At 42.6% G+C, this 20,830-nt stretch overlaps 1 protein-coding gene across 2 annotated transcripts; it reads right to left on the reverse strand.

Annotated features, from left to right (window-relative positions):
• Nucleotides 1-7,956: 7,956 nt before the first annotated feature.
• Nucleotides 7,957-20,683, reverse strand: LOC146367235 (phospholipid phosphatase 3-like). Of its 2 annotated transcripts, none has more exons than XM_084912941.1 (6): nucleotides 20,316-20,683; nucleotides 15,465-15,619; nucleotides 11,133-11,413; nucleotides 10,966-11,023; nucleotides 10,697-10,873; nucleotides 7,957-9,855 (listed from the first exon to the last, which is right to left on the reverse strand). In XM_084912941.1, exons 1-6 carry the CDS (start codon nucleotides 20,452-20,454, stop codon nucleotides 9,727-9,729), a joined length of 939 nt encoding a protein of 312 aa, XP_084769067.1. In that variant the 5' UTR covers nucleotides 20,455-20,683; the 3' UTR covers nucleotides 7,957-9,726. The 2 variants fall into 2 exon arrangements, with proteins under 2 accessions (XP_084769067.1, XP_084769066.1); XM_084912940.1 differs by lacking the exon at nucleotides 15,465-15,619 and adding an exon at nucleotides 14,471-14,628 and having other exon boundaries at nucleotides 20,316-20,682.
• Nucleotides 20,684-20,830: the final 147 nt, after the last annotated feature.

Consider the following 20,830-nt stretch of genomic DNA (forward strand, 5'->3'; position numbering starts at 1 on the left):
TTTGATAAATGTTAAGCAGTACAGTTTACTGGGTACACTGTGCTAAAACCAACACAGTCCAATGAAGTCCAGCATTAGACCCTTTAACATTTAGACTTGCCGTTGATATTCTAGCATTTTGCTGTGAAACACTTTGGGATGTTTCTCTTGAAATGGATGCTGCACTAATGAAATTGCAAAATTGCACTTACTTTTTACTTGCAAATACTGCTGTATCTGCTGACATATTAGCTAATTCATAATAGAAATTGAACACTTACTTCTACATTTCTGCTTTTTTCATTCGATTTAGTGATGCATACTTAATGGTGGATGCTGAACTCTTTTAGGAATACTTTATTTATAAGTCAGATAAAACGGCCCGTTCCGCAGGTGTGTTACTGTTTAATCCAAGCCAGGATCCCACAGTGCCAAATCCAACTACCCTGCCTCAGCTGGTGATTGGAAACAATAGAACTTACTAGACTATGAAACATAATTCTTCCATTTTACCTTTATTTACTTACCATTATTGGTATTGGTTTCATGAAACAGCTCTACAATTACACTTTAATTTACAGGCTGTGTAGACAAAGTGATTCTGTCAGTGTTGTTCCAAAGAATATAATGCAGTAAATCCATCATTATAGACATCAAGTCACCAGACTTATCAATATACTGTCCACAGAAGATTACCAAAGCACTAATCCATATGTATTATACTTATTTTATTACTAGCTTAATTAAATAAGCAATAAACAAGCTTACATGCATGTATAGACTAAAGGAGGCTACACTAATAGATGTACAACAACAGAAATATTGATGAACAACTTAATCAATATAGCTACCGCCAGTTGATCAATACATATAGCATCTCATTTCAGAAAAACTATCAATATCCCCACCTCTTGTATTATTATTTTTTTCTAACTGCATTTATTGATTTTTTGGCCACTCGTGGGAATGCTGACATTATCATTGATCTGGAGCTGTCTGTAAACGATGTCCAATATTCTCTCCCTCTTTGCTCTGTTTTACTCTTCGTCGAGTGCCGAGGGTTACGTCTGGCTTTTGAGCTGCTAAGGTTTGCCTGCAGAGTGCATTAGGTTTTAAGAGCTGCAAACAGAGCCAACGACAGCAGGGAGGGTGAACCGAGGACGGTGAAGTGTAAAGTTGTGGGTTTTAAAACCAAAATAAACAGATTAAGAAAATCACACCATTTAGCTGATGGACACAATCTCCTGTGGGTTTTCCACTGAGGGTGACCATTTTCACATCACACGTTTGACCCATTGTCACTAATAAGCGCTGGTTACGAGAAGAGACTGAGGCTATCGTATGCTTTGGGAGCTACTTTCATTTCCAAGGCTTAAGTCATCACCTTCCATCTCTTTTCCCAGATGTGAGTCAGCTGCATGACTTGACTCACATGTTGCTTTGTCAGAATTCTGTCTACCTCCTCCAGTAAAAAGACGCTGATGCTAGGTTTAGATGATCAGAGCAAAGAAATCAAAATTCCAGTGTGCTCAGAGTCACTGATTCCAATCTGCTGGCCTCCCATGGGGTGACTTTAGTAATCAGTGCTTTCTTGTGAATGTTGTCCAGCAGAATAGCAATAAGGTAACTTATATAACTGTTCAGTCTAATGTGGAATGTGTTCTTTTTTTTGTGTGTGTTGCCTTTATCGGATAAAAACAGTGAAGATAGACAGGAAAGCACGGAGAGAGAAATGGGAAGCCATGCAGATCCGACTCAAAGGATCTCTAACCACCATCAAATAACAAGTCAAACAGCTGAGCAGAGGGTCCAAATGGAACACAACACAATAAAACAACCTTCAGTGCAATAGCACTTTTGGTACTCAGAAAGGCTGTTACTGCCAAATCCGTAAAGATCCTCCCCCTCAATCTATCTGTGCATGCTGTGCTGTTAAAGACGCCTGGGAGGAGGCAGAGCCCGCTGATGGAGTCCCTCTGGATCAGCCCGTAGCTCTGTTACAGCACAGCTTGGCACTCAGTAGATAGGAGCAGTCCACTTTTCTCTCCCCTGCTGAATCACACATTCCTAATGATGGAGGTCAACGCAGAGGGAGGACCGTAGCTCCAGACACATTGATGATTGTATGAATTACTGCTGCGCTAAATTAGGTGATTTTTCTCTTTAAAACCGGCGAAGGCTTTCTGTAAGCGATATTTCTCCAGAGGCATGCTTTTCATTGCCTGAAAGGTCACCGCCAAGTGGCATGAGAACGAAAGCGAACAAGGTCAAAAGCCTCTGGCCAGGTGCCAGTGGAAATACAGGTTTCAGTGGGCCGAGTGCAGTATCTGAGGTGTAACGTCAGTCACCAATGGAAACGTATACTCGGTCTTCCTCTCTGCTTCTTTGAGGCTCCACAGAGAGCGATTTTGTTAACGTACACAAGAAATATTGAAATTTGATTGACATTTTCAATCTTTGCTATCTCACTGTTAATTTATCATTCAAAGGCTTGTGTAAACACAGACCCTCCGCTGTGTGGTGATGTTTTGCCTCAGCGGTGATAGCAGCTACCATGACCAGCCTCCGCGCACCTCCGCTCCTCAGATACTGAACATGTGGCAGAAGAAGATAAAGAACCTCACTGGTGAGATGCTGCTGTGCTGTCAGCAAATGCCTGCTAGTGCCAGGTGAGCATATGGTGAGCATCAGAGCATGCCTGCAATGTTTGATGAAGTCAGTGTTTGTGTTCTGTCAGCACTATATTCTTCTTGGCCCTCCTCCCATGGGACCCCTTCAGATACATATGGAGGTAATTTGTTCAAATTCTTCAGCGGAGAAAGAAATAAGAGGGAGTACATGACCTTGGGATTTGGGATTGGGAAATCAGTTTGAGGAGTTGGGACTGGGATGGAATAAGTTTCTGGGGTACGTAGAGGCAGGTTTTCTGTGACTAATGGCTTTGAATAACATGTTGCTTGGGTATTGAGATTTTATGGAGGTCAATATATTTGACTTGATAGAAAGCAGTAAAAGTAAAGTAAAATTCCCACTAAATAAAACTCACAATCGTCTGTAGGTTTTCACCATTCCTTCTATTAGTGTTGTAGTTGTTAGGGTAGCTAAAACTGCAAAGTCCACCTCATAATCATGTTATCAAATTTGAAACTGATCATCCCTCGGAGAATCTGAATGTGGGTCATTCCAACTCAAATCAGTGCGGCTCTGCTCGACCGTCTCTGATCTGCATAAAAAATGATGGTACAAAACATCCATAATGAATGCTGTGAAATGTTAGCATCATATATCAAATACTGGTCCCTCAACACACTTTCAGAACCTTTTTCTGAAATCTGCTTTTCCTTACCATCAACATGAATCAGGATCTGAAATTTAGGACAGATACATCTAAAAAAAAAAAGAATCTTGGAGAACTGGTGAGTTAAAATTTGGAAATAAATAATCTAGGACTCCTGCAAAGTCCCATATTTGAGCACACATTATTGCACACATTAACTTGGAGGAAATCTTGGCCATTTTTCTCTCTTCCATTAATACACGACCACAACAACAACAATGCTTTAGAGAGGAAACAGTTACCAAAAGACATCACAGAAGTGCCAAATTTCAACAGAATGATTATATGAGTAATGTCATTACATGCACCATGTATTATGGTAATCACTCTTTTACATTATGTAATGTGTGGGGGAAAAACAGTATAAAAATCAATACTATAAATAAATGAAAAGCTTTCACTGTCAGGAAATCCTTTTTTTTTTAAAAGAGAGAACTTGACTGTTTAAACAGGCAAAAGGTCGTTATAATAGTTAGGAATGCTCTGAGGACCGAAATAAAGTTCCCCAGAGGTTGTTGTGATGTCAGAATCCATCCGTCCATTTTCTCCAGCTTATCCGGGGCAAGGGTCACGGGGGCAGCAGCCTAAAAAAAGAAGCCCAGAACTTTCTCTCCCCAGCCACCTCCTCCCGCTTACACCAAGGTGCTCCCAGGACAGCCGAGAGATATAATCTTCCCTCCTTATCCTTGGTCTACCCTAGGGCCTCCTCCCATTAAGACATGCATGGAACACCTCACCCACGAGGTGTCCAGAAGGCATTCCTGTAAAAATGCCCGAATCATGTCAACTGATTCCTTTTCAAAGCATTCAAAGATGGAGGCCCAGTCGGTCTGATCGCTGGCTTTTGAGGCAGGGACATGTCAGAATCTGAGACAAATGTCTCAGATCAATAGTTCGATCATCATCAGCACCCCATCACAAGCAATAAAAGACACTATCAAAAAAAACACAATGATTGCCAGCCATCCACACGTGACGTGACTTCCACAGACAAAGAGAGACGTCTCCAAAACTTCAGGAACAAGCAGTAGTGTCTGTACAATCCTAACATTACTAACTCTAAGTAGTCTATATATTTATATATAGTGTTTTAGGCTGAGGGTCCTGATATAGCAAGTGTTATGGCAGAAATTTGGCCTTCCTCCTGATGTTTACGTCTGCAGGTACAAGGAGAACAAAGAGAGAAACGAGGAGAGAGGAAAGAGACACGTATTCAGAAAACTGCTTACAGCAGCAGAACTTAACCCCAAGATTCTGCCAAGAATAAGAGCTTCTGGGCATGGACGCAATATATTATGGCTAACATTAGCGCTTAGAGGTTTCAGAAGGGGCGTTAGCTTGTATTGTATTAGCATGAGTGATGGAGCGCATAAAATAAGCTTACATAATAACATGTTAAAAACACCTGGTCTTTAAATGTTCTCACAAGCTGCTGGTATAGAGACATCAGATAACGCGATGTGTTTCTGTGTAATGTGAGTATTTCAGCCTGGTATTGATTGTCTTTGAAACTAATTGTGAGCCATGAGCCAAGAAGAGAAAAACTCTCAGAAAGTCAGAAAACTTGGCACAGCTCAAAAGCCGAGGGCCCCCGAGGAGCCAGCCGTCATCATTCTGTTCTGTGAATAAGAAAAACATGCCCAGCGGAGCCGTAATGAGGTCACTTATCAGCGAGGGCACTCGGAGGGTGTGCCACGCTTCCTCTCAGCATCCCTCCATCTGTCAGAGGGAGAGGACCAGTGACCTCAGCAAGTCCTGCCAATAATATCATGTGGCGTCAAACTCCACGACAGGCTTCAAAGTTGACGGAAGGAGCAGCAAGGCCAAACTTTGTCGAAGACTAGACCAGGTCTCGTTTTCTTCTAACTGCATTAATTTAAAAAACTACAAATACACAAATGCTGTTTTTCTTTTCTGTCCAAACTACTAAAAAACATCTGAAAGGATGCCCTCGGAACATTGTGCACGCATGACGAGAAACACCATCGCTAATAAGAGTTGCATGACAAATAATCTTAGATGGCTTTTAAAGTCTCTGTGTGTGCAGGGGGCAAACAACAAAGAAGCAAGACTTCAGACCGACCACAACACTGCCGCAGAGTTCATGGGAAGAATTTGTAAGTCACACAGAGTAATTACTTCACAAATATCAGGAGTTAAACCACAGTGGGAAAACACAGCAGCAACTTCTCTTTTTGTTCCCCCCTCCAAACCACATGACAAGGATTTCAGTACTTCAGTCCTGAGAGCTTCTGATTAAGAAAGCCTCTGAATCACATCCAGGAAAGAAAAAAAGTGGAAAACAAAGAAAGAAAGAAAGAAAGAAACAAACAAAAAAAACAGAACAGGACTTTGTTTGTTTGTTGGTGTGGTGACTCGTAAAAATGTACTCTGCACACAGCCCCTGTCGCCTTCAGTAACAGCTGTTGATACGAGCACAGCTTTGAGCACATCTCGCACCACTGATGGTTTAATGAAGTGGTTCAGGACCGGGTGGCAAACAGAAACACCGCGTCAAGCTTGTGCCAGTGGACGTGCGCATTTGTTGAAGAGAGAATGCGACTGTGCGTCTTAGGTTTGAAGATGCTGCCATATTTGGCACGCAAACTTCCAACAGTTGATCAAACTAAAAGTGAAATGTCTTCAGGATTTAAATGAGTTGATTACACCACACATGTTACGCATAAAGTTCTTATTTTAACAACTCAAATACATTCAACTGGTATTCTTTCACAGCGTCTTGTGTTTTTAATTATACAAAGGCAGTGAGACACTGAAATTTGAATACTTTAGCTGGGCGTGTCTAATGTAACCACAGCATCCCAAATGAAATAGTGTAATTGCTGAAGTCTGACACACTTTTTCTTACTCATTTATTTTGAAAGGTACAATAATTAATGAAAAAGGTGCAGGCTGTATGCACTCGCCGGACACTTTATCAGGTGAACCCATTCGACTGCTTTCGGATACAAATATGTAATCGAGTGATCGCATGGCAGCAACTCAATTTGTTTAGGCCAAGACGACCTGTGAAGTTTAAACTGAGCAGCAGAATGGGGAAGAAAGGTGATTTAACTGACTTTGAATGTGGCGTGGTTGTCGGTGCCGGACAGGGCGGGTATCTGAGTATCTCAGAAACTGCTGATCTACTGGGATTTTCCTGCATAGTCATATCTAGGGTTTATAGAGAATGGCCCATAAAAAAGAAAATATTCTCTGGATAAAAATGCCTCGTTGAGGTCAGAGGAGAATGGCCAGACTGCTTCCAGCTGATAGGAAGGCAACAGTAAGTCAAATAACCACTTGTTACAACCAGGGCATGCAAAAGCGCATCTATGATCATGTGACACGTCAAACCTGCATATTTGGATGCTGCAGACAGGTGCCTGTGCACCTTTGGAATGGGAGATTTTCATCATGGATGTGCAGTCAACAAATCTGCAATATTTAAGAAAGAGGAACTGTTCCCTTTCTTGACGGGGGTCTTTTTGTTGCCTCTCCAGTGCACTTATTGTCACTTTCATTTGCAGCAAAGCCAATGAAATGGCATCAAAATGGCTTATGATTCCTGCATAGACTGATATTCCTGCCTTAGTTTTACACTGTGATGATCACCACCATAAATAACTGGGTTCATTCTCTATAGAGAGTAAATGTAATTCAAAGTTGGAGTGCTGAACATTTATGTGAAAACAGACGTCTGTTACATTCAAGCCCTTAACACTGTTATTAATCCCATCAGCATCTAAATATGCCCGATTTTTAAATGCAGAGTTTCTGGTGACAGTAACACAGCTGTAGTAATGCTTTTTACATGAACCAGCAACGGCCCGTTTGCCAGATCTGCAGAAGCGAGTATCAGTGGGACAGAGAAGGCAGAGTAGGGTAACGTGAGGTTTTAAGGAGGAACCCTAGGAAGTGTACAAAAAAGGTCTGTACTGCAGCTATGTGAATCCATTCAGGAATTGTTGAGATGTTTTGTTTTGGACTGTGTTCCAGATAGAATACCTAAAAATAACCCATAATGTAGCCTAGCTCAGAGTGGACACACACAAACACACAGTATGGTGTAGTCTCGTGGCAAATTAAGACACTGGAAACAGTAATTTAGTAGTAGTCATAACACAAGGCAGCTGGTACACAATAGCATTACTCCTGACATAGTCATATAAACAAAACACATTTTGCAGCTTATTAAACTAATCAGTTCTGGTCTCCCTCTGGGCGCCGTGCCTCAGCAGCTCAGGAGAACATGCTGGCACATAAAGAATCGTACAGTTAAATAGCACAACCTGTGGATAACATATACATTTACGAGCAACATAGAAGTATATAAGGGCAGGCAAACTATATAGCCTCCAAGCGTTTTCACATGTGAATGTATTTTACCGCTCTGCCATAGTTTGTGTGGACTCTATATTATTCCAGCAAGCCATTGGGGAGAGGGGTTAAAGCCTGGAATGTTCACCATTTCCCCCACAGGAAGCTGCGCATGGAAGTCTAGTATTGCCCCACACCCAAAAATCGCTCCATCACACGCACTGGCTTGCCAGCGACCACCGAGATATAAAGAAAGAGAATTTTGGAGAATTTCTTTTTTGTCTTCAAGTAAAATAACATAACCAAACACACTCTCGCTCTTGGTTTTAGGCGTTTTATTAAAGACATTTTTATTTTTGATATAATCACACAGTTTCATCGTACAAAATTTCACAAAGTTAGAAAAATACTCAAATTCTTTAAAAAAAAAAAGTACTGAAGCTGTCTGCTTAGAGAGCTTTGTTTTTTTTATAAAACTTAATATTCATGTTCTGCCTCTTCAAGAAGCTCGTATTCCATTTACACAGGTGTCAGAGTCATAGTGGACATTTCACCAAAGTGCCTGCTGTACACACGAACAACACAACACGTGGGGGGAAAAAAAATAAAAAATAAAAAAAAATATACAAGAATGCTCAGATTCTATATAAAGTACATTTATAAACACGTCAGACTAAAGTTTCAACTCCGTCGAGTTAGGATGACATTTTGATATTTCACCCAGTGGTTACAGCTATCATTGTGCTAGGTAATTACATTAAAAACATACAAATATACTGGCATCATTATAAAATGGTCGTCTATTATATAATGCAGAGCTAGCCCTAGCTTGTTGCTAGCCCTTTTGTGTTACTTTACATGACTTTGAGTTATTTACAATGTGCTAAAAATAATGACTAAATTGTGCTTTGGTACTGAAACGGGTAGCTGCTGCTCTATGAGTGCGCGTCTTGTTGTTTTTAGGTGTATGTGTGCATATACAGTAGATGTACTGAACATATATACACACACACACACAAACACACCTGTATAGAATCCAATACATCACAGGATTTGTCATCATGGGAATCATCACCAAGATTAGTACTATTACTAATAGTACAGCAACCCCTGCACCCAACAGTGCTCCTGTTTTGAGTTGTGTCAGTCGGAGCAGGTGTTTGTTCTCTGGCTATAAACAGTAGGCTATAAACACTGAGATATACAAACTTGACATTAAGGTACACTGGCCATAAAGGCCACACACACACACACACACACACACACACACACACACACACACACACCTCAAACACTTGTGAGTACCCGCTTGGTACATACAACAGGCATTTCATTAAATGGCTCAGTGTGGGCTTGTCCTGCCCAGCAGAAACAGGCCCACATCCAAAACATACGCCTTCACTGTACTTCCCAACTACTGTTACTTATGTGCAGCTTCTAAGCAACATTACATCGTGCACATTTTTTTAAAAACTTGACGGCTTACAAAGCTTTCCAAAAGCTTCACTTTATGTCATTCAAGTGGTGACAAAGAATACTGAGTTTAGTGCTATAAATCATACAGACTGCTCGTGTTGCAATCAAACCAAATGAAAACAACATCCTTCCTGAAATTAAGGAATGTGTTTGGTTGCCATGGTTTGTTAGGACAGGTCACACAGTGAGCGAGAGTGGCGCCCGGCACTCATAGATGCAGCTGAGGCAAGAAAGCCGCACACAGCTTTGTTTACAGCTGCCATTTCTAAGCTGACAGTTGACATCTCCAGCAATCTTCATAACACAAAACAGGGACAAGGATCTCTTAATCAAAAGGAGGTCAGCTCTCTTTTCCACTCTGAGATTGTCTGGTAAATCGGAGGGGAAATAAAGACAAATTTCCATTCAGAAAGCTAAAGTCGCTTAACTGCTTTTCCGCAGCGTCTTCTCATCCAGTGAGATGTTCAAGACTCCGGATTTGTCTGCATTTTCCAGATCTTTGAAGTTTCCATTATTCAGTATAGACTAGTGGCTGTAGTTGTAATTTAAAAAAAAAAAAAAAAAAAAAAAAAAGGCACAGGTCAGGGTTATATACAGTCACTCTGCAGCCTTCTCTATGCTATGATGAGGTGGTTGCTCCGCTCTCTGATGTCTACGGCGGGAACAAGTTCTTTCTTCAGAGGGGTTGAAGACAAAGTAGAGCGTCTTCCTTTGGGCTTGAACAAGTCTGACACAAAGAAGACCTGTGGAGAGCATAGAGAGAACACTCCTTTAACGTCTGAGCATCGCAAAGGTGCAAAAGGTTTAAAATGTAATCAAATAACATTAACAATGTAAGATAGAAAATAGACAATGCATTGTTTACATGGAGGATTTTTATGTCAGTACTAGACAAATGTAGAGAAGGTGCATTTTATTTTTTTCCTCCCATTTAAAAGTCTTATTCCTCCTACTTTCACTTGTACTTTCTGTCCTTTAGAAATAGTTTGGTGTTCCTCAGGGTTCTGTATGTGGTCCCTTTGCTTTTTCCACTTGTAAACATGCTTTTTGCAACATAAATTATAAACCGACTGTGCGTTTAAATGATGAAAGGAAAAAATCTTTTCATCATTTACAAGGCACAGTCTCACCCAATATAGAACATCATTACCATTGTCATTTTCTTACATACTGATATGGAAACCGTTAGTTTACACTCCATAGATAATGCTCACTGTCATCCTAAGACTTAACATATAGACCCCAACAGCATCCACACACAAAAAAAGCATCATTTTCTACAGATAAACATTTGTGGTGATGCAGGAGTAGGATAGTAGTTGGAGAAAATCTAATAATTGGACAAGATCCCTCTTGTTAAGTAGCTTAATGAGAGTGAGGACATCCACAACACCAACCTGGTGGGCAAAGAAGCCACTAGAGAAATGCAAGGTGGGCTTTTTGGTTAGCAGCGACTGAACTTTCAAAATAAAAGCGAGGGGATTGTCCACTGGAATGGCATCACTCTATTAGAAAGATTTAGCCTGTGCTCTCTTCAATTTCTGAAAAAAATCTAGTGCACTAGTTTGCAACACAGCCACTCACTATGCAGTAAGCCACCAGGGCTCCTTGTACGAAACCAGCCAGCACGTCAGTGGGGTGGTGCTTGTGATCAGACACGCGGGACAAGCCGGTGTAGAAAGACATCATGATGAGGGTGAACTGGGTTAAAGGGCGAAGCAGACGGGCTCCATGCCAAGTAAAGCGAGACTGGAGGTAAAACTGCAAGAGAGAGACGTTGACATACTGAGTATTCATGCAGAGAATAACAGGATGAGTAAGATGGTACGAGAATAAAAAGGTCAGAAACTTACCACCAAATAAAGCATCGTGTACATGGAGAAGGATGCATGTCCAGAGAAGAAAGACTTCCTGAGGAGAGCAGATGGCAGTCAGCATTTGGAAACGGCTTAAAAACACAGCGGCCAATCAAGCATTTTATTTGGGATATTTAGAACATTTTGAGCTTTGCCCGTTATACCTGGCCTCTTGAACTTTGCTCTCCAGGCCCCGACACTGGTAGTCAGTGATGTAGCCCAGAGAGCAGTTGACTGTGGAGAAGTCAGGATCGCACACGTCAAGAAAGTGAGGACGCAGACGGCCCACTGACACTTTGGCAATATTGGTGAAGGAATGGCTGACTGCACAGCCGAAGATGAACACCCCGACCTGCTTGTACAGAGCAGAAATGTACGGGTTCCCCACAAAAGACTTGGAGCCTTCATTCAAAAAGTAGATCCTGTAGCTCTCACCAATTATAATCTGAGGGGGAGAGACGGGAAAGCAATGTCAGTGACACGACTGGTAACAAAGACAACAAAGACCTATTCCTGAGGGAGTTTTTATTCATTTATATTTTAAATATCAGAGCAAATAAATAATGAACACACTATTAACTATTACGACCATAGATGTTGTTATTACAGCTACAAGAGAATGCAGTGATTTCTTTGAGAAGGGGCTCGAGAAGAGGCTCGAGAAGAGCTTGTTTAGAGTTTGAAGTGTTTACCTGTGCCATTCTACAACTATAAAAACAGTGAGACGACAGGGGGGGTGTCAGACCGAGTCCACCTTGTATAGTTTTCTAGAAGGGTGTAAATAGACCGCAGTCTAAACCAGCGACTGATGGAGTGAGGCGTGTTTAGGAGGAGGTAACTCAAAACAGCTGCCGGAGCTCAAAAACGCCTCGCAATCCCCCCCTCAGCCTCCCTCCTCCCCTTCCTCCTCATCCGCTGTTGTCTCAGCTCGAGAGTGGAAGGATGGAAGTCAGCATCGGAGGAGGGAGGAGGGGCCGGGCCCCGGTGGTTCTAATCAGGAGAATCGCTGAGCTGGGTGCTGTGTCTGATTCTGGTGGCCAGACTCCACAGGCGCACGTCGGGGGCACGTTTGTTTTTCCCCTCCGCTGGCCGCCTTACCGAAACAGCTCAGATTTCACAAGGGACGTGCGAGTTGTTTTCATGTTAGTGTCTCAGCTTCATAAATTCTTTCGAGCGGCACAGAAATAAGTCGGATTCTGGGAAAGTCTCTCTGCAGAGGGATAGCCCCTTAAGAAGATTTAACAAGCTGATAGTGCGAGCGTGTCATTTTCCCACCATTCAGGCCTTTAGAGCCGGCTCGACACAGCTCAGCGGCTTTCATGGGAAAGAGGGGAAGGGGGACAAAACACATCTGGTTCTCCTTCTTTGAGAGATTTTTGTTTTGTTTTATACTTTGCGAACGAGCTGGCATTCGAGAATCTATGGCTGTTGCACTGAAACCTCAAAGATAATCGTGGGGCAGGACACTAATTTGTGGCTTATGTCGAAAGTTTCGCATTTCCAAAGTGACACAGTGTTTTCTTCCCTTCTAATAAAGTTGGGCATAAATCATTTACGACACATTGGATTCTAGTTCTATAGTGGGAAATGAAGCACTAAATGGCTTAATGTTTGCGCCTTCTGGTTCAGAAAACAGAGGTTGGCCAGAACGCTCCAGGGGGGGGGGAAAAGAAAAAAAATAAAATAAAAAAATAAAACGTGGAAGTCATGTTGCGCCAGGGGAAAATGCGATATTTGGCAGAGCCTTCTTGTTTGGGGCTTTCACCACAATTCCACCCCAGCAATTACAGTATTTAACCAAACAACCATTGCATCAACCATAATTGCACAGCCAGGTCTCCTCACCATTAAAAGCCCCTGAGGGCCCAGAGTCTGCTCTGGTGACTGCAGGGCGAGACGATGACAGCCGGCGACATGTCGCTCTGTCAGGTGACAGCATGTGCTGCAGCAGCGCTGAGCAGAATCATCATCATCATCATTATTATTATTATTATTATTATTATTATCATTAAATGTGTGTATGCTCCATGTTCCTGTCCAGGCTGCAGCATCGCATAGAAATGTCAACGCATTCGTGTGAAAAATCACAGATTTTTTCAATGATGTCTGATGTTGTCTTATTGACAAACCCATTACATAAATCATTTGGAAAATGACAACCTGTAATGTATACATACTGTGAGTATTTCAGGGCGTTTCTTGGCTGAGAATGGGCTTTTGAGGGCCGAGCCTATAAATGTAAGAATAATGGGTTCACACGTAGTTAAGAAAGTGCCTGTGGTACCTTGCTGTCCATTTATTTTAGTCTTATTTATCCGTTATTGCGTGTGATTTGGATGTTTGTGCTCACTTTCTTGCATGTCAGTGGTATTTGTGTAAAATACTGTGTGTGTGTGCGCATTTATCCTGTTGCAATTCTAAAACCACGATCAAAGAATCTACGGTATCGTACCACAGTTCCTTTACTGTGATCACCAGTGTGAGGCCTTTAATGCATGCTGAAGGTTTGTAGTTTGCTGAGACGTAATGTTTCATAACCGTTTACGTAACTAGTGAACTGGAAATGCACTAGAACAATAGAATTAATCTTCACAGTCGACCTTCCGCTTATTTGGGGATTTTTCTGTGGACCCTAATTCCAAACTATTCATGGATGTTTTCAGAAAGGATACCTAAAATATTTGCTCCTTATTTTCATAAGGATGATAGCTTAAGATATTTAGTGTTTGCACTATTAAAATATGCAGTTATAAGCGTTTTTATTGGATTATTTTGAGCCTTAGTGCAGCTGTGCACTCTGAGGTGTTTGTGAAATGTTAGGCTTCTCTCTACAGGGCCCGGTGAACGCCATCTGAAACCTGAAGCAGCAACATTATCTGGAGCAGAAAGGGCTGTTGGGCTTCATCATCGTGGCAAATAAAAATTTGATTTGATATCCAGGAAATGTGCACAGGTTCGTTGTCATCGCTTTCTCACAGGAATTTCCAAAAACCTACTCAGTGCCTTTTGCTGCAATCACCTGAATCATCTTAAATCCCACCCCTCATCCCCCAAGGCAAAGCCCTGAGAAAATGTTGACTGGCTGTTATCTTGAACGGGGTGAAACTAATAATAAGGTGTGATAGTGCAGGTACGAGGAGTCGTCGTTCCAGCCATCTCCCAGGACAATCTCAGTTTATGGCCAGAACGCATCAACCTTAAGATAAAGCCCAGCGATAAACCCCGCATTTCTCAGCACATACAGTAAAGCGCACAGAGAAGATTGCGGGTTTACTTGGTGGAAAACACAACTGTTCTAATCTAACAGCTGGAAAAGTGTAACAGCGTTACTACAAATCGTCTGTGCTGGACACTTGGCTGTAACAATGAATAAAGACTGATGGATGACGACAAAGGATGTGGTTAACATCAACTGCAGTTCAACGGTGCTGCTAGTATATGGGCAAGGTGCAAAAACATGAGAGGAGGTGATGACATTAGTGGTCAGGGTGAGAGGACTTACAGAGAGGATGGAGATTAGAATGCCAGCAGCGCTAAGCACACCGTCGCTAATGGTGTCTCCGTTTTTGGCCGGATACTTGATGGACTCATCGTCGCAGTAAAACCCTCTATGGTAAGGCTGAACTGCGCTGGTTTCAATGACCAAGAAAGGCAGGCCGGCTAGTGTGAAGAAGCAGCGAGCGGCACAGAGAGAAAGGAGGGTTGGTGGGGATGGGTGATGGAGAAGAAAGGGAGAGGGAGAAAGAGAGACGGAGTGCTGGGTTAATGCCACGCAAATTACAGGAGGACGCGGATACAAGCAAGAGGTAACGAGCGAACACGTGGGACCGGCTCAGTTCATTCTGTGGCTGCTGTCCACAACCGATGGAGAAATTATTCCAGTTTTGTTAAACTATAATACGTTTTAAGACGGATTTTGGACAATCACTGCTTTCAGACTTATCTGTAACTCTCCAAGCCAGCTGAAAACTGACTTATTCTCTCTGATAGAAAAATGAGCTCAGATATCTATTTTGGGATAACGCATATATCCAAATCCAAGCAGACGACAGAAAATTTAGTGAATTGAAAATCTTTTTTAAAAAACGTACATAAGCAAGAGTGTGGGAAACAGTGTGTGTGTTTTTAGGATCATTTAAGATTTCATAGACTAAATGACTCTTTGATCATCTTAGGGATTTGCTGGTAATTGCATTATTATATAGTCCCAATTCTAAAGTGTAAAATATTAAATTTTATTGAAGCAGTGAAATAAATGGAAACCGAGGCAGCCTGAAGGGTAGCAATTAAATCTGAAAGTTAACGATACCGCGTAGTGGAAAATGGTTGGCGGTAATGTACATGATTTACAGTCAATGAGACAAAACCACTGAGAGTGAGCGAGAGGCTGCTGAACCAATCAGACCCCCCCTAAGGTGTCACAGTGCAGCCGGTAATGAACTGAGAGCGTCCCGACGTGTTCTCTCGTTTTCTTACTTCACCGCGCAGGAACTTACTGAGACCACAGGCACAGTGAAGCCCACTGCCGTGAGCAGCGCAGTGGACACTGTGCTGTTCTTATAAGGCAGATTGATGCTGCTGTCACTGCAGGAGAATCCTCTCTGGTAAGGCGGGAAGGGAAATTTGTGCAACAGCACGGCAACGAGCATCACTGCATGGTTGGACAGACACAGGACCACAAACACAGACACGTTGGATCAACAGAGAGAAAAAACAAAACACATTTAAAACATTTACAGTAAGTTTACGAGCTTATCGCATCCCGTTTGCCCGTTATCGTAAAAAGAAGAAAAAATGATAACCATTAAATCAAATCATCACCATTTTGCAGTTGACTTAAGTGAACCGCTTGAGCCGAGAATAGCATCAAATGATTTCAAGTTCCCATTAAGAGGGTAAGATGGGCCCTGTTCTTAGGAGGCAATGCTGCTGTTAACTGACAAGAATAAACACACGCTATCAGTCCTCCTTCCTTTCCTGCCGAAGTACTCTTACTCTTAATAAGGCCCTTTTAAAAGACGCCTCGGGGGGGGGGGGGTGTTTGTGTCCGATAGACTGAGTGTTTTTCGTCAAAAGTGCCAAAAAGACCTTATTTGTCTTCCGACAACAAACAGAGTGGGCGTAGCTAAGATGCAAGCCAACCCCCCCCCAAAACAGCTTATTTTCCCCGTCAATTTCCTAACAGACTTCAGCGAGGACTTTGATATTCGAGGGTACCCAGGGGGAGGCCTCAAATCTCGGACAGAATTTGGAAAACACACTTTCAAACGACTTCAAAGCAACGTTTAGCTTTCAAGCCACTCTCTGAAGACGTCCGCGATCTGCAGACACAAAGAAAAACAAGCAGACTGGTGGTCGTTTTGGGGGGGAGCGGGCACAATTTCTCAAAATAAATGTCAACACATGCTCCAGTCACTGCTGAGCCCCTTTACATCCACACACACACACACAAACACACAGCTGACTCGGGGGTGCCTTTGAAGGTTCAGCTGTGGGCTGGGCTCAGGTTACAGACAGAACTCTGGCACTCTGAATGCCGGGGTAAGTCCTGCCACATTCAGCAGGATTCACATTATTAATTCTCTCGCTTTCACTGTTGTTCTTCAAACAAACACCTGGATGGAGTGGCTGTGAAGCAGGTCCAGTGAAGAAGAAGAAGAAAAAGAGCAGGGTGGGACATATTAACAGCTCTGGAACTGTAAAAATACACTGCAGTTTAAAGTCTGCTAAATCCTGCATGTCTGATCCCTTCAGTTTGGTTAGTCTGGCTATGAAAAGAGCAACACAAGCCTTTCCAAAGCAGGGACTTAGTCTGTTCAAACTGCTGATACAAAGGATTTAGGGAGGGAAAAAAATAATAAAAAAAAAGGGCACAGAAGCTCAAAATGCTACATGTGAAACACATTGACCCGAGAGCCCCGACCCCTGCGACCGCAGCTAAACACATTCGCAAACCCACAAACCACAAGGCCAGAGACTGATGGAAAGAAACCAATGGATGGCAAATGGCCTGATGAACTTAAGAGGTCACAGCTTTTGAGGAACCAGCGTGAGGTCAACGGTTCCAAAGCGGTGATTGGAATATATTAAAAAAAAAGAAAAAGAAAAAATGTGACCCCTGCTTGCCTCAGGTTTTTCTTCCACAGTCCTTTGACCCCCTGCATCCGAAACAGAGCTGCAGCATCAGCAGTGAGTGCGGCATCTTGGGATTTTCCCTCCCCTCCTTCCTCCTTTCCCCCTCATCTAAAAGTCAGGGGGGGGAGGGCGAGGGGGTGGAGGGTGTCCTCATCACTGCCAACAACAACACCAGTCAGCAGGCGTGAGTCTGCCATTCGCGCTAGCAGCATCGGCCCAAAGACAATAAAAAACAAGCAGAATGCTGGAAGATTTTTTTCCTGCAGTTCATGATCTCCTTCTCGCACGTCTTCTCCAAAACAACTGTGGAGACCAAATGTGAAAATAAGCAAACCCCGTAAACGAAGACCGATGATGACTTTTTCAGCTCACGAATGAGCGCGGCGTAACGTCAAAACACGGCAGAAGACACATCATCAAGATCTGACAGCTCCATGCAGCCACACCTTGTGGAAACTAGAATAAATATGCAGTAAACGCACACTCCGAATTCAATCCTCACTATACTCCAGGAGGCATTCGCCAACACGGCTATTAAAAACAAACAGACGCACATTTTCCACTTGCAGGGATCCCTCACTGTCTGCTGGCCTAAAAAAGTATACATACACGTCTGAGGCAGCTGTGACATATACACAGATGAAGTTGTTTTCACCCCACACACACACAGTCATTCAGCAATTGAGCTACTTCACAATTTCAGCATGGGGGGGGTGGGGGTTGGCGCAGGTCTGCCTGCTTGGGTTTTAATGAAAATCCCAGTGAAATCAAACGTGAATCTCACATCTTGACTGCCACACTGGACTAACAATATCATTTAACACAAACATTTATTAAACTGGAACACCTCAGTGCTTTTCTCTTTTCTAAAAGGTCTGTGGGTCGAGCTTTTTTTATGGAAACTGTGTCACAAGAAGGAATCGAGGAGCCTACAAGTTCCCGGAAAGAGAACTGGATTAACTGGAAATAACTCGTTTCAGAAAGAAAGCTCATGTTTACTATTCCCAAAGGCTCCGTTTAACCAAATTCTAAATATAAAGACACTTTTAGTTTCAGTTTTGCTTGTAGAGGCTTGTGTTGGCCTCCAACGCATCCAATTACAATTAGTAATGAAACACATTATGAAAGTGAGGTTCTCCGTTTTTCTCATTCTGGTGAGCAGGCCTTAAGGGATTTAAAAATAAATAAAAAAAAGGTGTGGTAAAAAATTCAGACTGTTACCCATTAACCGCCAATCACCAGTTTAGTTGTGAAGCTGGGCAAAGGCACGGGTAAACGTGATCAGGCGATTAACTGGAGAGTCAGTTGCTACAGCTTAGAGTAAACGTGAACCTAATCACCCCCTCGCCCCGGGGCTGATTGAGGGGCATCTTTCTTTTTCCTTCTCCCAATTCAGTTCTAGTCAACACTGAATCAGCATGACTTTCTCATCCACCCGACTCCCCCTGTTGTTATCTTTACATGCACTGGCGGGTCCATGGGGAAAACATTCACTCAAAGTGCATGACAGAGCTGGGGAGCAATATCCTGGGATGCAGTTTTCCCCAGAAGTACAAATCAGTGTGTGAGAATGAAGGAGAAGTGGTGGCGCTGGCCCGACGTTTCCTCCTTGTGGTTGCTCTGTTAAAGCCACATCTTTAGCCAGAAAAAACACTCTTGGTTTGTTGACAAGCTCCTCTGTGGGAAGTTATGTACATACAGAAGAAACGACGGGGATTTACCCTCCACAGAGATACAAAAAATAAAATTACACTTAAACTAAATATAGCTTGTCAAAGAAAGATTGTTTATAGTCTAAACCACTGTTAACAATAGCTTTACCGCTATCCAGTATAGTTGCGGCTTTATCTTACCACTGCTGCGGTGTTTGCAATCATGACTTTACACCAATATTCCACCGAACAACACAATGCAAACATGTGGTTGTATCACAGCAGAAAATGAAGTCAAAGGTCTGAACCACACAGCACCCTCCTCACTTTTAAAACTGGGACTTTCATGTTCTGAATGTTTCACCCAGTGTGTGCAGCTGCTGAACATCACAGGACCAGAATGGATCCACACACACACACACACTCAGCTCTGACCTTTTCACCACTTCCCTTAATTACACCACACACACAGAAATATTATGCCAGATGTTCAGATCTGAAGAATTCCTGCTGCTTTGGAATGTGGGCCATTCTGGAAAATAAAATGAACAGTCAAAGCAGAAGTCCATACAGGTGTGGGTGGAGACCAAAGAAATGTATATCCCTCCTGGAGCACTTTATTAATTTCTTTCCACTTGGACTGCATTTTTTAGGGGTTAAGCTAATGTAATTTTTGGAAAACCACATGTACTTTAATAGCTAAATAAACAGGCCAGAGTAGCTAATGCTTTGCTTTAGTTACAAAGTTTGTGAAAGCTGGTGTGGCAGAATCACATGTGATATTATCACTTTGTCTTATTTAATACACATTTTTACCGCAGACATGAAGAAAAGAGAATGCAAATGCAGTGTTTTAATATCACAAATGAACTACAGGAAAAATACATTTATATTATTACTCAGTGGTGTCAAACATATGGCCTGGGGACTAGAATCGGCCTGTGAAGGACTTTAATGTGGATGTCTTTGGAAAATTAAGGAATACATTTTGACCTTTAAACTGAATATTCAGAATTTTTTTACAGCTTTTTCTACTGATTAAGACTTTCCCCCACAGCCATACATACTACAGTAATGAAGCTACCGATAAATGACAGTAAAGTTCCGTTTTTTCCACAATCTACATGCCTGTTCTTTTTACGCCTCCACAGAAAATAAATAAATACAATGAATGAATTACCAAAAATTTTAGCTTTATTAATACAGGACAGCCTGGGCAGACTTTCACACATTTATTTCTTACAATTTCCGCCCAAAGAGTCTTGCAGAGTCCACTTTCTTCCACTAACATGCTGCAGCATTTCTACGTGAAACTGCACTTCTTTTTCTTATATTGAGAAGCCTCGGGAATGAAATGTGCAGTAAAAAACTACTTTTCTCTTAAAGAAAGTGTCACGACGTCAAACGAGCTCGGCATCCCTGGTATCGAGTATAAGCCGGGGCAGCCACGCACGAGCGAGAAACGGTCCATTTGAAACACGCCAGGAGTAACAATGAAACGAGCAAGAAGCCGCAAACTTCCCGCCAAAGGTGCCCACAGTAACGTGACGCGACTCTTACCTAAAAAGAGGCAGAACAGATCCACTCCGACCAGCAGCTTCCTCCTGCTGTGGTCTTTGCAGTTATTGTTGTTGAGCGAACTCCCGCCGTTCTTCGTGTTGGCTGCCATGGCTTTCTCATAGATCAGACAGCGTTGCATTTAAAGCGTTTGCGTGTTTGGTTAAAAAAAAAAAAAAGGAGGGGGAAGCAGAATAAAAATGAATTGGTAGCTGTTGGAGTTTATTTCTTGGTCTACAACACGTGTCTCTACAGGAATCCTAAGTAGGAGCGGTCACGCGAGTATCTTTGGTCAGCTGGAAAACACTGTGGAAACCTTCCTCACCTTCCTCTAACCATCCTTTACTCGTTTCTGCAGGGATAGGTCCTGTCACAGCCTTTCAAGAAAACCCCTCCTCCGGCTCCTCCTCTTTCATGTGCCCGGTGGGGACTCCCCCCACCCCACTCACCTCTCAGGGCTGAGGGGCGCCCCAGTCAACACAGCAGCAACAAAGAAAAGAAAAAGAAACTTTTCTCTC

Source organism: Perissodus microlepis, chromosome 18 (assembly GCF_051167445.1).
Source record: "Perissodus microlepis isolate ML-2025 ecotype Zambia chromosome 18, ASM5116744v1, whole genome shotgun sequence".
NCBI classification, from domain to species: domain Eukaryota; kingdom Metazoa; phylum Chordata; class Actinopteri; order Cichliformes; family Cichlidae; genus Perissodus; species Perissodus microlepis.

Bases quoted from the DNA above. Each gene is read 5' to 3' on its own strand.
- LOC146367235 (XM_084912940.1), bottom strand. From the start codon at position 20,454: ATGCAACGCTGTCTGATCTATGAGAAAGCCATGGCAGCCAACACGAAG. The intron at 11,414-14,470 runs GTAAGTCCTCTC...TCTCCCCCTCAG, and splicing joins TTCTAATCTCCATCCTCTCT to ATTATAATTGGTGAGAGCTA. The intron at 10,874-10,965 runs GTAAGTTTCTGA...TCTCTCTTGCAG, and splicing joins ACACGATGCTTTATTTGGTG to TTTTACCTCCAGTCTCGCTT.